This window comes from Budorcas taxicolor, chromosome 8 (assembly GCF_023091745.1).
Source record: "Budorcas taxicolor isolate Tak-1 chromosome 8, Takin1.1, whole genome shotgun sequence".
Taxonomy (NCBI): Eukaryota; Metazoa; Chordata; class Mammalia; order Artiodactyla; family Bovidae; genus Budorcas; species Budorcas taxicolor.
In genome coordinates, this window is record NC_068917.1 from 92,947,541 (window position 1) to 92,966,017 (window position 18,477).

General features: G+C 39.0%; 1 protein-coding gene across 1 annotated transcript in view; it reads left to right on the plus strand.

Annotated features, from left to right (window-relative positions):
• The window catches only part of TMEFF1 (transmembrane protein with EGF like and two follistatin like domains 1), a 144,591-nt gene that overhangs the window by 97,549 nt on the left and 28,565 nt on the right, over positions 1-18,477 (plus strand). The window contains exon 7 of the mRNA XM_052645070.1: positions 17,126-17,274. Coding sequence (XP_052501030.1) covers positions 17,126-17,274 — 149 coding nt within the window. The remainder of the gene's footprint in view (positions 1-17,125; positions 17,275-18,477) is intronic.

An 18,477-nucleotide genomic window follows, 5' to 3' on the forward strand; every position in this document is an offset into this window, starting at 1 on the left:
GATCCCACATGCTTAGGAGAAACTAAGCTCGTTCACCCCAACCATTGGTCCTGTACTCTAGAGCCTAGGAGCCAAAACTGCTGAGCCTGTGCGCCACAACTCCTGAAGCCCTCGAGCCCATGCTCCGCAACAAGAGAAGCCCCTGCAGTGAGACGCCTGCACGCCACAACTGGAGAGCACCCCCTGCTCTCCGCAACTGGAGCAAAGCCCACGCAGCAGTGAAGACCCAGCACAGCCAAAAATAAAAAATAGATCAAAAATTATTTTTAAAATAAATAAAAAAATATTTTTTAATCTTCTGTCATTGTGAAATATCTTTCCTGTCAAATAAAATGCTACATATCAATATAATCTATCTGGTTTTCAAAGGGCAGCTAATCTTTTTTTTTCGCTTTTGTACATGGCTAATTTATTCTTGTTTTTAAAATTTCTTTTTTTATTGAAGTATGGTTGATTTACAATGTTGTGTTAGTTTCAGGTGTACAGCAGAGTGATTCAGTTATACATATATATATTCTTTTTCAGATGCTAAAACCTTTGTCTTGCTTTAAAAGCTCTTTTTTCCTTTGTGAAAAGGGAAAGAAACTTGACCATTTGTGGGAGGGGATAAATGGTACCATGTTAAGTTAATTTTCTTCTGTTAAGAGAGGTGCTAGCGTTTTATTTAGCCATTTAAATGGAAATTGATTTAAATAGATTGTCTTCTTAAACAGACTATACAGAACATAGTCTAACTATTCTTAAAGTCATATATTGTATAATGTGTTACAGTTTTCAAACATGGTTACCTAAATAATTTTTTCAGCTCTTTATGGCAGTATGTCTGGTTGGTAGGGTGAGGATTGATTACTCTGATTTTACAGGTGGAGGTGAGTGCGGAGGAGCCTGAGTGGCTTGTGATTAAGAACAGAACCAGAACACAGGTCTCATGACAAGGGATTTATCTACCATGTTATGATGCATGTGTAATACCATGGTGTTCTCAGAGGCCCCTGATGTTCTTAATGCTACTTGTTCCACCCCTACTTAAGGGTCTGTTCTGCCTTGTTTTTTGGGTTCTACATCTGTTTATAAAAATGATTTTTCTTCTCCCAGGTCAGGTTGTTCCCTTGCTTCTGGGTGCTGTCAGTATGCCTAGTCAGTGATTCTGATTGTAGATGGCTCCAACTTATTAATTGCTTCTCTGCTTCCCCGAAATAGGAAACCATGTGCTTATAGGAACGGTATCTAATGTAGGAATAAATTCTAAATGTAAAATCAGAGTAAATAGGTTCTTAGTGAGGTGCATGAACTTCATATATTGTATGACTGTTTTCTCTCTTATCTGCTCAGTGGCTATTTTAATTATAATTGAAATGAGTTTTGCTTGTGGGAGGCTTTTTTCTTCTTTCTTCCTGAAGCACACTCTCTAATGGCATTGGAGCTTTTGCATGGGTTTGTGATATCTGTCTTCATTGATGTTTGCCCTTTGAATTTATACCTAGACCTAGATAGTTGAGGTTCCAATAAATTTGATGCCCACATGGAGAGATTTCAGTATTTCATTGTGACTGTTTTGAAATATAGTGGCTAGATTTTCTCAGTCTTAAAACTTGGGAACAGTATCTGCTTTACAGAAAATTAGATTTCTCCATATTCTTAGCAACTGCACTCCCTCTTCATCTAAACAGTATCTCTTAAAAAAAAAAAAAACCAACCCAGTATCTCTCATCTGTCCAAGGCTGAGGTTATTGCTCTAAGATAGTCCTCAACTATTTGTCTGTATAGTGGGACCAAATAATCATAGAACTCCTTCAGCCAGGTAGGCCTTTTATGTACCTGACTTAAATCCCTGCCATGAACGATTTGAGGAGTTTGTAGAATCATCTGGCATAATGTCAGTACAGGTGAGCTATGAGAATCCTGCAGTTACTCCTTTGAACTTTGTCCGCCATGTGCTTTATGGAAATGGTCCCTGCTCTTCTGCCTTTTTGATGTCAGTCACTTTGGAGATGGTGTTTTCCTTTTCCCCTGAGGGACATAAGCTCTCAGAGTTGCTCAGAGAAAGAATCGTGTAGGTGTGCAGTGTGACAGACAGTTTGAGAAGCAGGTATTACTAATTCACCTGATAGACGTCTTTTTGTTATACCATCATTTTCTGTTTGGAGAGTTGGTGGCCATAGTCACAGGCTGATGAGTCTCTCCCTCAGAATGTGCAATGAAAATTTTCCCCTCATTTAAACAGAAAGAATAATGTTCTATATCTGTGTTCTCCATCAGTCCTGCTTTCTAGAAACTGCACATAATTTTTTTTTTTAAACAACCAAAGAAGTATTTTCCTACTGTTATCTTCTCCTCACCTCTGATTTCCTCCTAATCAGAGATGACAGTAATTTTTGTCATTTCACATGGCCTGACTATGGATATTTAGAATAGTAGACTTTTAAAGCTATTTAGGTTTAGTAAATTTCTACCATAGCCCCTTAGACTTTAATGGAAAAATAATTGTATGTTGTCTGTTTTCCTCTGGTAATGGGAAATAACCACTATTAAACATTATTCTGTGCTGAGTATAACCCAGATGTTAGCAATGACAAACTCCTTTATCCAAAAATATCTTCCTGTATTTCTGCACAGCTGCCAGTAATGGTTTCTTTTGAGAGGTTAGATTTTAAAATGTAGAACACGGTATTCTCCGTGGCCTCCTGCAGTTTTCTGAACGCTCTGTTGCTCTTTGATAATTTGCCTCTGTTATTCTCTCTGCCTGAAGTCCCACCCCTGTATGTCTATTTGTTTAATTCCTGCTCTTCCTTTCAGCTTGGATATAAGCATGACTTCAGCACCTCTTCCTAGCAGCATGCCTTGCTCTTTCTGCAGTCCCTGTGAGATAGATGACTAATGCTTGTGTTCAGACAGCCTCCGCATAACACTTAAATTGTTGGGACTGCTAACAGATTGTGAATTCCCTGAGGACAGGGACTTTGTCTTGCTGGTTTCTACAGTGGATGAACTTGCCATGAGGTTGGGTATCTTAGGTTCCCTCTGTAGGTCTTCGAACTGGCAGTTCACACAGGGCTTTGTTATTCACTTGGAGCTGCACAAGGGGTCATAGTGATGGTTTAACATGTGTGAGAAGGATTAGTAATATTGTGAGGAACTTGGAGCAGGTGAATTTGTTGCAGGCTTTGTTAGGTGTTTGTGAAATCTACAGAACATCACGTGATTTACTTTAAAATGCCAGTGATCATAAAACTTAACCATATCTCGAAGGAATGACACTTTCTATGTACAGTAAGTAGAAAGAAAGAGACAGGATAGATATTTTTCAACAATACCTTTCAGATGTACATAGTATTTGATGATTTCAAAGCGCTTTTTACAGAAGCTTATTTGATTCTGTCACCAGCGTTTGAGGTATTATCCCCATTATTAAAGACTCAGAGTTGTGATTTGCCAAAATCCTCAAGCTAAATCAGAGAAGTCATTGAATGTATTCATTTATTTATGTATGTATGTCTGCATTCATGCCTTTGAAATTCAGTGTTAGAAATTCAAAAGCTTTGCAAGGCTTTACAGGTACAGGTCTGTTTTCCACCCCAGTCCTCAGCTACCCAGTTGTCTTCACTAGAGGCAGTCACTGTGATCAGTTTCTTAATCTCCCAGAGGTATTTTTCCCATGTACAAACAAGTAAGCACACGTATTCTTTCTTTCCTTTTTATAAAGTAATGGCAGCCCACTACACATTCTGCTCTTCAGTTCAGCCGCTCAGTCACGTCTGACTTTGCGAGCCCGTGGACTGCACCACACCAGGCCTCCCTGGAGTTGGTCCATCACCAACTCGCAGAGTTTACCCAGACTCGTGTCCATTGAGTTGGTGATGCCATCCAACGATCTCATCCTCTGTTGTCCCCTCCTCTTGCCCTCAATTTTCCCAGCATCAGGGTCTTTTCAAATGAGTCAGTTCTTCGCATCAGGTGGCCAAAGTATTGGAGTTTCAGCTTTAGCAACTGTTCTTCCAATGAACACCCAGGATGATCTCCTTTAGAATGGACTAGTTGGATCTCCTTGTAGTCCAAGGGACTCTCAAGAGCCTTCTCCAACACCACAGTTCAAAAACATCAATTCTTTGGCACTCAGCTTTCTTTACAGTCCAACTATCACATCCATACAAGACTACTGGAAAAACCAAAGGTTTGACTAGATGGACCATTGTTGGCAAAGTAATGTCTCTGCTTTTCAATATGCTGTCTAGGTTGGTCATAACTTTTCTTCCAAGGAGCAAGTGTCTTTTAATTTCATGGCTGCAGTCACCATCTGTAGTGATTTTGAGCCCCCCAAAATAAAGTCTCCCACTCTTTCCACTGATTCTCCATCTGTTTGCCATGAAGCAGTGGGACCAGATGCCATGATCTTTGTTTTCTGAATGTTGAACTTTAAGCCAACTTTTTCACTCTCTTTCATTTTCATCAAGAGTGTCTTTAGTTCTTCTTCACTTTCTGCCATAAGGGTGGTGTCATCTGCATATCTGAGGTTATTGATATTTCTCCCGGGATCTTGACTCAAGCTTTTGCTTCCCACAGCCCAGCGTTTCTCATGATGTACTCTGCTTATAAGTGAAATAAGCAGGGTGACAATATACAATGTTGACGTACTCCTTTTCCTGTTTGGAACCAGTATGTTGTTCCATATCCAGTTCTAACTGTTACTTCCTGACCTGCATACAGGTTTCTTAAGAGGCAGGTCAGGTGGTCTGCTATTCCCATCTCTTTCAGAATTTTCCAGAGTTTGTTGTGGTCCACACAGTCAAAGGCTTTGGTATAGGCAATAAAGCAGATATAGATGTTTTTCTGGAACTCTCTTTTTCCATGATCCAGCGGATGTTGGCAATTTTATCTCTGGTTCCTCTGCCTTTTCTAAAACCAGCTTGAACATCTGGAATTTCATGGTTCACGTACTGTTGAAGCCTGGCTTGGAAAATTTTGAGCATTACTTTACTGGTGTGTGAGAAGAGTGCAATTGTGCAGTGGTTTGAGCATTCTTTGGCATTGCCTTTCTTTGGGGTTGGAACGAAAACTGACCTTTTCCAGTCCTGTGGCCACTGCTGAGTTTTCCAAATTTGCTGGCATATTGAGTGCAGCACTTGCACAGCATCTTCTTTTAGAATTTGAAATAGCTCCACTGGAATTCCATCACCTCCACTAGCTTTGTTCGTAGTGATGCTTTGTAAGGCTCACTTTACTTCACATTCCAGGATGTCTGGCTCTAGGTAAGTGATCACATCATCATGATTATCTGGGTCATGAAGATCATTTTTGTACAGTTCTTCTGTGCATTCTTGCCACCTCTTCTTAATATCTTTTGCTTCTGTTAGGTTCATACCATTTCTGTCCTTTATGGAGCCCATCTTTGCATGAAATGTTCCCTTGGTATTTAGAATTTTCTTGAAGACATCTCTAGTCTTTCCCATTCTACTGTTCTCCTCTATTTCTTTGCACTGATCACTGAGGAAGGCTTTTCTTTCTCTCGTTGCTATTCTTTGGAACTCTGCATTCAAATAGGTGTATCTTTCCTTTTCTCCTTTGCTTTTCACTTCTCTTCTTTTCTCAGGAGGTAAGGCCTCCTCAGACAGCCATTGTGCTTTTTCATATTTCTTTTTCTTGGGGATGGTCTTGATTCCTGTCTCCTATACAATGTCACAAACCTCCATCCATAGTTCATCAGGCACTCTATCAGATCTAGTACCTTAAATCTATCTCTCACTTCCACTGTATAATCATAAGGGATTTGATTTAGGCCATACCTGCATGGTCTAGTGGTTTTCCCTACTTTCTTCAATTTCAGTCTGAATTTGGCAATAAGGAGTTCATGATCTGAGCCACAGTCAGCTCCCAGTCTTGTTTTGCTGACTGTGTAGAGCTTCTCCATCTTTGGCTGCAAAGAATATAATCTGTCTGATTTTGGTGTTGACCATCTGGTGATGTCCTTGTGTAGAGTCTTTTTTTGTATTGTTGGAAGAGGATGTTTGCTACGATCAGTGCATTCTCTTGGCAGAACTGTATTAGCCTTTGCCCTGCTTCATTCTGTACTCCAAGGCCAAATTTGCCTGTTACTCCAGGTGTTTCTTGACTTCCTACTTTTGCCTTCCAGTCCCCTATAATGAAGCATACTGTTCTACTCTTTATTTAAAACTTTGTGTTTTTTTTTGGTGAAAAGTACATTTTGCATACAGATGTGTTTAAAATATAAACATGCAGTTTAGAGAATACTTCACATAAGTACCTAACACCTCGGGTCCAAAATAGAGTATTGCTAAATTCGTAGTACCGTGCATTGACTTAGCTGGCACTGTTAGATGAAGGCTTACCGAAAAAGACACGTTGAACAGTCTCTGTCAGAGTCTGGCTTTTGGCTTCCTGGTTTATAAGATTCCCTTCTGGGGAAGTCGGTGGGCAAGACCCTGAGAAAGTCATCAGGAATGTCATAGGACTCGTGGTTGAGACGTCTGGCAGGATTCTAGCGTCACCAAGTGTGGATGATTGGCAGCAATGTCGTCTCAGTGGGCTGCTCTGTGTTTTCTACTTCCTCACTGTAGCTGACCCACATTCTCAGGAGCATGTCAGTTAGATGAGTGTGCTTGTGTGGTTCAGGCAGTTGCAGGAACTTCATCACGGCAAGTACAGATAAGAATCTGAGCCAGGCCTACTGGGCATTCTGTCCTCTGGCCGAAAAGAGGGCAGTAGGCATCCTGGTAATGGCAGTCAGCAACATGACTGTGCACAGTGAAACTGTTTCAGTGTGAACTGGTTGCCCTCTTAATATAGCTGTCATCTTGCAATCTCCCTTCAATGTTGTGTCTTTTCCCACCACAGTCGATTCTCCAGTTTTCCTGCGCTAGCTGAGTGTGTTACAGTTCAGTTCTCTTATTCTTTACTTGGAGTCAGCACAGACCCCACAGGTCTGAGACCTGCAAATTGCCCCTTTTTTAGGACACCAGCTGCAAATGAGGTAGGTCCCTTGCACTTCTGCCCAGGATATTAGTAATCTGGATGTTCCTACGACCTTCTTTAAGGTTCCATAGTTTGCTAAAATGACTTTGAATTAAGGAAGGAGCTGAGTCATCTCATTAGCACACAAAAGACGGTTGTCTCTCAAAGTTACAAGGGTTTTAGGAGCTCCGCCAGAAACAGACCTAATAATATTTTTTGTTAAACTAGACGCATCATCCTAGAAATTCCTTTACCTCTCTCCTCCGCAGCATGTTTTTTTTTTTTTTTTTAAATTTTGCCTTCTCCCATTTTAGTATATCTTTTAGTAGCTTCTTGAGAAAGGGTACAAAGTGAGACCATACTTTTTATTTTCGATAATTTATTTTATTTACTTTTGGTTGCACTGGGTCTTCGTTGCTGCGTGCGGACTCTCTAGTCGTGGTGACGGTGGTCTCCTCCGCTTGCGTTGCTTGGGCTTCTCACTGCGGTGGCTTCTCTTGTCGTGGAGCACAGTCTCGGGGCATAGGCTCAGTAGTTGCACACGCAGTCTCAGTAGTTACGGTGTACTGGCTGAGTTGCTCTGCGGCATGTGGAACCTTCCCGGACCAGGAATCAACCCATGTCCCCTGCATTGGCAGGCAGATTCATATCCACTGGACCACCAGCGGAGTCTGAGACCTTATGTTTAAGGTCTATTTGTCCTACACCTAATACTTGACTTAAAACTTGGTGAGTGCATACTTCTCAGTGTGAGATAATTTTCCCTCAGAATTGTGAAATCATTGCTATATTGTCTTCTAGCTTCCAGTTGAAGTCAGAAGCCGCTCTGATTTCTGGTCCTTTGTATACTGTTTTCTCTCTCTCGAAGCATGTAGAATCTCCTATTGGTACTCAGTATAATGAAATTTCACAGTTCCCAGAAACTTACTGACTTCTGATTTGAGAAATTTTCTTCAGTTATTTCCTTGATGACTTCTTTTCCTGTCTCTTCTAATTTTGCTAGTTCTGTCCTTTGGATGTTGGGCATTCTGCACTCTAGTCCTTTAAGTTTCTTGTTTCTCTTAGGTTCTGTTAATTTTCTTTTTTTTTTTTTTGCTGTCCTTTCTGAGAGATTTCTTGAACTTTTATTTTCCAGTCCTTTTTTGAGTTCATCATTTCTCGTATACTTTTTATGTTGCTCTTTTTAACAAAAATTATAACATTCTGTTTTTGTTTATGACTATAATACTTTTTTCTGCCGGTTTATTATTGGGATTCTGTCTGCTGTAAGGATGAGATTTTTCTCTTATTCATTTTTATTCAGTGAGTTTTAATCTTTTATTTTTTGCAGTTATATGGCCTTATAAAATGAATTAGAGAATGTTCTTTCTGTTCTCTGGATGATTTTGTGTAAGAATAGAATTACCTGTTGATTCAATGACAGAATGCAGTCCACTGGAAAAGGCAATGGCAGACCACTTTAGTATTGCCTTGAGAACCCCATGAACAGTATGAAAAAGGAAAAAGATAAGACACTGAAAGATGAACTCCCCAGGTCGGTATGTGCCCAATATGCTACTGGAGATCAGTGGAGAAATAACTCCAGAAAGAATGAAGGGATGGAGCCAAAGCAAAAACAACACCCATTTGTGAGTGGGACTGGTGATGGAAGCAGGGTCCAATGCTGTAAAGAGCAATATTGCATAGGAACCTGGAATGTTAGGTCCATGAATCAAGGCAAATTGGAAGTGGTCAAACAGGAGATGACAAGAGTGAACATCAACATTCTAGGCATCAGTGAACTAAGATGGACTGGAATGGGTGAATTTAACTCAGATGATCATTATATCTACTACTGTGGGCAAGAATCCCTTAGAAGAAATGGAGTAGCCATCATAGTCAATAAAAGAGTCTGAAATGCAGTACTTGGATGCAATCTCAAAAATGACAGAATGATCTCTGTTCGTTTCCAAGGCAAACCATTCAATATCACATTAACCCAAGTCTATGCCCCAACTAGTAACGCTGAAGAAGCTGAAGTTGAACAGTTCTATGAAGACCTACAAGACCTTCTAGAATTAACACCCCCAAAAGATGTCCTTTTCATTATAGATGACTGGAATGAAAAAGTAGGAAGTCAAGAAACACCTGGAGTAACAGGCATATTTGGCCTTGGAGTACAGAATGAAGCAGGGCAAAGGCTAATAGAGTTCTGTCAAGAGAACACACTGGTCTTAGCAACAACACAAGAGAAGACTCTACACATGGACATCACCAGATGGTCAACAGCAAAATCAGATTGATTATATTCTTTGCAGCCAAAGATGGAGAAGCTCTATACAGTCAGCAAAACAAGACGGGGAGCTGACTGTGGCTCAGTTCATGAACTCCTTATTGCCAAATTCAGACTGAAATTGAAGAAAGTAGGGAAAACCACTAGACCATTCAGGTATGACCTAAATCAAATCCCTTATGACTATACAGTGGAAGTGAGAGATAGATTTAAGGTACTAGATCTGATAGACAGAGTGCCTGATGAACTATGGAGGTTTGTGACATTGTATAGGAGACAGGAATCAAGACCATCCCCAAGAAAAAGAAATACAAAAAACCAAAATGGCTTTCTGAGGAAGCCTTACAAATACCTGTGAAAAGAAGAGAAGCAGAAAGCAAAGGAGAAAAGGAAAGATATACCCATTTGATTGCAGAGTTCCAAAGGATAGCAACAAGAGATAAGAAAGCCTTCCTCAGTGATCAATGCAAAGAAATAGAGGAAAACAATAGAATGGGAAAGACTAGAGATCTCTTCAAGAAATTCTAGATACCAAGGGAACATTTCATGGAAAGATGGGCTCCATAAAGGACAGAAATGGTATGGACCTAACAGAAGCAGAAGATGTTAAGAAGAGGTGGCAAGAATGCACAGAAGAACTGTACAAAAATGATCTTCATGACCCAGATAATCACGATGATGTGATCACTTACCTAGAGCCAGACATTCTGGAATGTGAAGTCAAGTGGGCCTTCAGTTCGGTTCAGTCGCTCAGTCGTGTCCGACTCTTTGTGACCCCATGAATCGCAGCACACCAGGCCTCCCTGTCCATCACCAACTCCTGGAGTTCACTCAAACTCACGTCCATCGAGTCAGTGATGCCATCCAGCCATCTCATCCTCTGTCATCCCCTTCTCCCCCTCCCCCAATCCCTCCCAACATCAAAGTCTTTTCCAATGAGTCAACCTCTTAGGAAGCATCATACGGACAAAGCTAGTGGAGGTGATGGAATTCCTGTTGAGCTATTTCAAATCCTGAAAGATGATGCTGTGCAAGTGCTGCACTCAATATGCCAACAAATTTGGAAAACTCAGCAGTGGCCACAGGACTGGAAAAGGTCAGTTTTCATTCCAATTCCAAAGAAAGGCAATGCCAAAGAATGCTCAAACTACTGCACAGTTGCACTCATGTCACACGCTAGTAAAGTATTGCTTAAAATTCTTGAAGCCAGACTTCAGCAATACATGAACCGTGAACTTCTAGGTGTTCAAGCTGGTTTTAGAAAAGGCAGAGGAACCAGAGATTGAATTGACAACATCTGCTGGATCATCTAAAGAACAAGAGAGTTCCAGAAAAACATCTATTTCTGCTTTACTGACTAAGCCAAAGCCTTTGACTGTGTGGATCACAATAAACTGTGGAAAATTCTTAAAAAGATGGGAATACCAGACCACTTGACCTGCCTCTTGAGAAACCTGTATGCAGGTCAGGAAGTAACAGTTAGAACTGGACATGGAACAACAAACTGGTTCCAAATAGGAAAAGGAGTACGTCAACATTGTATATTGTCACCCTGCTTATTTAACTTCTATGCAGAGTACATCATGAGAAACGCTGGACTGGAAGAAACACAAGCTGGAATCAAGATTGCTGAGAGAAATATCAGTAACCTCAGATATGCAGATGACACCACCCTTATGGCAGAAAGTGAAGAGGAACTAAAGAGCCTCTTGATGAAAGTGAAAGAGGAGAGTGAAAAAGTTGGCTTAAAGCTCAACTTTCAGAAAACTAAGATCATGGCATCTGGTCCCATCACTTCATGGGAAATAGATGGGGAAACAGTGTTAGACTTTATTTTTTTGGGCTCCAAATCACTGCAGATGGTGATTGCAGGCATGAAATTAAAAGACGCTTACTACTTGATAGTAAAGTTATGAACCAACCTAGATAGCATATTCAGAGGCAGAAACATTAGTTTGCCAACAAAGGTCTGTCTAGTCAAGGCTATGGTTTTTCTAGTAGTCATGTATGGATGTGAGAGTTGGACTCTAAAGAAAGCTGAACACCGAAGAATTGATGCTTTTAAACTGTGGTGTTAGAGAAGACTCTTGAGAGTCCCTTGGACTGCAAGGAGATCCAACCAGTCCATTCTAAAGGAGACCATCCTGGGTGTTCATTGGAAGGACTGATGTTAAAGCTGAAACTCCCATACTTTGGCCATTGATGTGAAGAGCTGACTCATTTGAAAAGACCCTGATGCTGGGAAAGATTGTGGACAGGAGGAGGAGGGGACAACAGAGGATGAGATAGTTGGATGGCGTCACCGACTTGCTGGACATGGTTTGGGTAGACTTAGGAAGTTGGTAATGGACAGGGAAGCCTCGCGTTCTGCAGTTTATGGGGCTCAAAGAGTCGAATGTGACTGAGCAACTGAACTGAATGATTGGAATGAACGTGTTCATGCATCCTTTTTAAAAAGATCACCTGGATCTGATAATGTCTTGGAGGACATTTTCAAAATTGATTTTATTTCTTCAATGAATGTATCAGCATTCAGCTTCTATTTCTTTTTTGATCAAATTTTAATAGTTAATTTGTTTTTATTCATTTCACTTAAGTTTTCAGATTTGCTGACATAAAGTTGTTCACAATAGAATTCTCTAATTTTTTAAATCACAATCTGTAGTCTGTTCTGGTTTAGATACTTTTTTTTTCACTTTTTCTCATCCTGCTTTATTGACTTGAAAGTTAATTGTTGATTCTTTTTTTTTTCCCTTCTTTTTAGTCTTTGTATTTTTGGTCACACCAGGTAGCTTGGGGAATTAGAGATCGAACTCAGGCCCTCAGCAGTGGAGGCATGGAGTTCCAGCCTCTGGACAAGCAAGGAATTCCCTGAAGGTCTTTTCAGAGGACCAACTTTTAGCTTTATTGATCTTCTCTGTTGTAATTTTGTTTTCTATTTCTGCTGAAATGTGTCTATAAATCTAATATTAATATCCATGTCCTCCATATTTTCCCCTTCTTTTTTTGTTTTCACTGGGTTTATTCATTTCTCTTTTTGTAATTTCTTAAATGGATGTTTAGTGATTTAACTTTCTACTGTTCCTTCAAGATTTGAGACAAAACTTGAAAACGGTGAGGGATTAAACTAAGTGGTTGTTTGAGGGAAAAGTGTTTCAGGAAGAGGGGAAGCCCTGAGGCAGGAGTGTCCCTGGTGAGTTTGAGAGAAAAGCAGGGCCAATTTAGTGAAAAGATTTTTCATGATATAAATGTGGAAAATAACTACTTAACTCCTTTCATCTGTCGCTTTGCCTGCTGAGATGTCTGTTTCATGTGACAGCTGTGATGAGTGGAGAGAACACCCTCTCAGTCACTCATTCGGTTTGTGATCTTAGTCTTTAACTTCTTTCATATTCAACTTCCCTGTTCATAATTTGCTGTCATGATTAAAGAGACAAATATGACTATCCCTGCACAGTAGGTAGGGAATAAATGGTTGTTAAGTGTCTTGAGTTTGGCATGTTTACTGAAGCAATTTCTTTCCACGTTAGTGCACTCCCGTGCTTGGGCATCCTGCCTTCTGCCGCCGTCGCCAGCCTGCATTCCCCAGGAACCACTCCAGTCAGTGGTGTTAGTGGCCGCTAGGGTCTAATGCTGTTCTCCTTGCTCATTGTTTCCCTGAGCTGGACATTCCTTAGGATGGGGGTTTCACTTTCTTTCCTCACGTGCTACTGGAAATAGTAGCGGTGGTGGTTCTCACAGCTCTTGGTCTTGTATGCAGTGTTTCCGTCCCACTGTGGAGTGGACCTTTCCTGCATGTGATCAGGGCACTTCCTGCTGGGCTTCCCTGGTGGCTCTGTGGTAAAGAGCCCACTTGCAGTGCAGACATGTGTGTTTGATCCCTGGTTTGGGAAGATCCCCTGGAGAAGGAAGTGGCAACCCACTCCAGAGTTCTTGCCTGGGAAATCCCATGGACAGAGGATCCTGAACGGGCTCCAGTCCATGGGGTTGCAGAGTCAGATACAACTTAGTGACTGAACACAAGCCTCGGCTGAGTCCCTTGTTTCTCCTCACTCGATTGATATGGTATTCTGCCTTTGTTGCTGAGCCTTTTCTCACCCCTGAAACTGTTTTATAATTCTTTCTTTGTTGGCCACTCTTTCTATTTGCTTGCCATCCCAGTTTTGCCTACTTTGATCTCTTAAACCTGGAGTTGGCAGTGCTTTTCTGTAAAGGACTAAATGGTAAATATTTTATATTTTGAGGGCCACATACTGTCTCTGTCACGTATTCTCTGTCCCCATCCCTTTAAAAATTGTAAGAGCCATTTTTGACTTGTTAGTAAATATTCAAAGTTTTTTTTTAAATTGTGAAACAGAGCATGTATTGAAAAGCTTTTGAAAACTTACACATTTAGTTTAACATACAAAAATGAAACAAACTGTGACACCTACATCCCAAGCCGGGAAATACAGGGTATTGTCAGTACTTTAGAGCTGCTTCCGGTGATCCTCCCCCATTGCGTCTTTCTTTGTTCTGCCTGCTCTGCTGCATTTTGTGGAAATCATTCCTTTTATTTTTCTCTATAGTTCTATCACATGATAACCCTCCTAACAATAACTTGGATTGGCCAAAAAGTTTCTGTAAGATGTTACAGAAAAACTTGAATGAACTTTTTGGGAAACTCAATATTATATGGCTTTTGTTTGATTTTAAATTTTGTATAAGTGGAATCATACTATGTGTACCGTCTTTTGGAGACGACTGTGGCACCCCTCTCCAGTGCTCTTGCCTCTTGAATCCCAGGGACGGGGGAGCCTAGTGGGCTGCTGTCTATGGGGTCGCACAGAGTTGGACACGACTTAAGCGACTCAGCAGCAGCAACAGCAGTACCTTCTTTTGCCCAGAAATATGTTTTTGAGATTTGTGTTGATGCTCATAGGTGCTTAATTGAATCCAGCTGCTTGACTGTTCCGCATCTTTTTATAGTCCATTTTAATGTTAATGGACATTTGGATTGTTTCCAGTCTTCTGTTCTCATGAATAATGCTCCGTGACCACTCTTATGCATATCTTCTGGTGCACATATGTAAGAGACTTTCAAGGGCCTCACTCAGTAGTGGGATTATTGGACATATGCAAGTCTAGCTTTGCTGGTAATGCTTGTTTTCCAAAGTGGTTGTACCAGTAAGTTCTCCTTGCAGCAGAATGTAAGAATTTCCTTTGATTCTCATCCTTGTCAACACTTTGTATTCTCTTAATTTTTGCTATTTAGTGAATGTGATGCTATCTTGTGGTTTTCATTTACATTTTCTTGATTATTGAACAATTTGAACACTTTCTTACATATATTCTTATATGCTTCCAAGTCCTATATCTTTTTTCAAGTTAATTTATATATATATTTTGCATATAAGTTTAATATGTATATTCAATTTATCACAGGCTGAAGTTCATCAATATTTCTGTTCTTAAAACACTGTAATTTCAGTCCCTCCCAATTTGTATGCCATCTTTAATTTACTGTTTTTTTTTTAAATTAGCACAGAGCTTTGATGTCACGTCAGTATTTTGTTAATATTGCTTATGTATGTATATATACTTTTGTTCTTCATTTCTGTTTCCGTATCAGGTCTTTCTTGTAGGATCATTTTTCTACTGACTTTATAATTCCTTTACTGACAGTCAGCAGGTGACAAACTCTAAATTTTTACTTCTTCCACATTACTTTTATTTTACATTTAATCATGAAAGATCGTTCTTTTCATATAAACTCTATTTTATCTCAGCACATTGCAGATATTTCACTGTCTTTTGGCTATAAATAAACATTTTGGCTTCAGTATTACCTTTGAAGACACCTGTCTCTCTTCTTGATTCTTTGAAGGTAATCTTTTCTTTTTGGCTGCTTTTAAAATATTATTTTGTTGCTATGTTACAAAAATTCCAAAGTGATGTTTCACTATCTAGATTATTTTTTAATAATCCTGTTTAGAATTTATTAGGCTTCTTGGATATTTAGATTAGTATATTTCTTTAGTTTTAGAAAGTTTGAGAAACTGAGAATATTATTCCTGCCTTGTAACTGACTGAAACTCCAGTCAGATTTTTATTAGATCTTGTAACTGTCTTCCACATCTCTTGATCTTTTTTTTTTTTTTAATATATTCTGTCTCTTCGACTCAGCCGTGGTTTGGGTATTTTCTTCTGACCTGTCTTCCAGTTCGTGGATTCACCTTTAGTGTATCTACTCTCCTTTTAAATCTGCGCAGTGAGTTTCTTATTTCTAATAATACATTCTTTATTTATTAGAAGCTTTTGTTGGTTCATTTCCACATCAGCTTGCTCTGTCCATGTGTGTTATTTCTTGTCTGTTGTGGGTGTGGGAGTGAATGAGCGTGTGTGTGATCTACTTGTTCTTCTCAGAACTGTATCTTGGAAAATATTTGAGGTCTAGGATAATAAAGTTGGGTTTCTCCAGAGAGGATTGCTTTTACTTTTGTTAGTTGCTTAGGGCCCATTCGAGTCATTGACTCTTAAAATAAATTCTGGGCTTGATTTTTATCAGAACATCCAAGTCGTAGTTTAAGTTGTAATTACTCATGTGAAGACTGGCTTGTAGTTCTCAGGGAGATGGTTTTTTTCCCTCTCTTCAGTACTGTAGCTCAGGGAAAGGTTTTTTTTTCCCCTTTAAACAGTCCATTTGGAATATGGCAACTCATTTCTCCTCTGCCCTCATGCCTTTTTTCCAGGGTCTTCAGATTCACCTCCTTAGGTAGGTCAGTATTCTTTGTCTTCTGTTCTCAGAGGCCTGCAAAGTCAAAAAGTTGATAACTGAATTTACCTAGTTTGGCACATGCCTTAAAGGTGAAAATCAGCTTTGGCAAAGTTAATTGATCTTTTTCTATTCTTGTCTTCATTTAACTTTTCTTGAATATTGCTTGTTTCTTGACATCTTACAGGTGCATTTGAGAATGTTTTAAAATATTTGTTATTTTCATTAGAAGGATTAGTACAGGTTCCGAGTCCGCCATATTGCTGGAAAACAGAGAGTCTCTATGGTTTTCAGTTTTGTATTCCCAGTTAGATTTTACTGTCCTTGAGAGGAGTGACCGTGCCTTGTACTTTCCTGGCCTTCTCTAGAAGGCAGTGAGTGTTCAGTGGATATAACTCAGTTATACAGGTGGATGTGTAAGTCAGAAACATTTTTGAAGGACTTCTATTTTACATGTTTTATATCTGTTTTTTTAATCTTCCCCATTATTTGGGAAGGTTAGGTGTATTATTACTACTTCTGTTTTATGGATCAGTAAACTGAGTCTTAGAGGGAGAATATGGACACAAATCTGGTTATTTGTCAGACTAAGATTTAGATTCATGACTTTTGACTCATAATTCTGTATCCTTTCTGCTATACCATGTTGCTTTTTAACTAATATTATTGATATTTGACATATCTTGATTATTATCTCTAGCTATGAAAGTTCTAAAGAAGTGACTCCATTAGTAATAATCTGGATGAAATTATCTCTCGATTCTCACCTGAAAGAAATTGTTAGCTGAGCATTCACTTTGCTTAAACTGTTATCAGTGACATAAAATAATGTGTTGACTTCTGTTATAGAAAGTAGAAAAAAAGAATTGCTTACAAACTACTATATAAGATAAATAAGCTGCAAGGATATATTGTACAGCACAGAGAATATAGCCAATATTATATAATAACTTGAAGTGTAATAAAAGTATTAAATCACTGCATTGTATACCTGAAACTAATATAATCTTGTAAATCAACTGTACTTCAATAAAAATGTTAAAAAGTTTAAAAAAATTGCTCAGTTTTGCTGTTGCAGCGTTGTGAAAATACCTTTGTTGTAAAACATAAATAGTTTTTGTTTTTTCCAACAGGTGTGTATGTAATATAGACTGCAGTGGATACAGCTTTAATCCTGTGTGTGCTTCTGATGGGAGTTCCTATAACAATCCCTGTTTTGTTCGAGAAGCATCTTGTATAAAACAAGAACAAATTGATATAAGGCATCTTGGTCATTGCACAGGTAAAATTAATTCTAGGGATCTGTCTTTAATATCACATGTCTACAGTCTTATTTGTATATTTTGGTAGTGTTCTGAATTTGTAAAATGAAAAATCTTTGATGCTTTATTTTTTATTACTGTGTATTTTAGAACTTCTTTGTTTTGTTACTAACTTAGCTTTTTACAAATTTCCTTTCACTATCTTAAGACACAAACAATGCTTCTTGATTGCTTAGTTACCAAGCTGATCCTAACGTGAACTTATAGCTATATTTATACTTCTTAAGAATTGTCTCAAATTTGTAACGATTATAGTTGTTTAGAAATGAGTTTATTTTAATTATAGTAAAACTAAATATTAACATTTTTTCATCTTTTTTTCTAGAGCATAATAGTTTATTTTGTTTTCATGTTTTCTCTAGTTTTTACCCCTACATATTTTATACTGTTAAAGATTTTGGTGTGAAGTTATAGAATATAAGGAAAAAGTATTACTTTCAGTTTAAAATTCTTTCCCCCTTCTTGCTTTTTGCCGTAGTTTAAGAACCATGATACCAACTAAGAATAAGTTTTTGTCTTCTATTCCTGCTAGAAATACCTGGTCACAGAGGCAGAGGTTTTCAATCTCTTTTCCTAGTAAGACACATATAGGCAAGCATAATGTACGATTTCCCAGTAGCAAAGAAGTCCAGACGCTTCCTGATGGCCTAGGGTTATGCATCTTTCCTGCTACTAGGTCTAAATGCCCTCCCTTCTGACCACTTCCCCACCTTTTTGCGTTTATTAAAGGGCTATGTTTTCATGAGCTTAGGGAAAACATAGCTAAGAGGAAAAGGTTGCAAGCCAGAGTTTGCTGCTTTATACTGATAACAAGTTATTTGTGAAATACTGAACAACTAATTGAAATGTCTGTGGTCTAAGCTACTGAAGAATGCCCAAGAAACTATTCAGAGGATATCTAGGTGAGAGTCAGGTGTGTGCATGGCAGCGGAAACTGTTTACTGACAGAGACCGCTTGTAGGTGGAAGCAGTAGTGTGGTTTGCTTTTCTTTCTTGGGGTGGCATTTGTAGCGTAGGTTAAAGTGTATTCTTGAGGAAAGCATGTGTTTTCTGAGGAACTGGTTTGTGGTTGAATGGTACTACCTGGAATTTCAAATTCAGAAGAGTTGGTCAAGCTTGAGGATTTTGTTAATTGAAATTCATGCTTTTAGAATCCTGTGGAG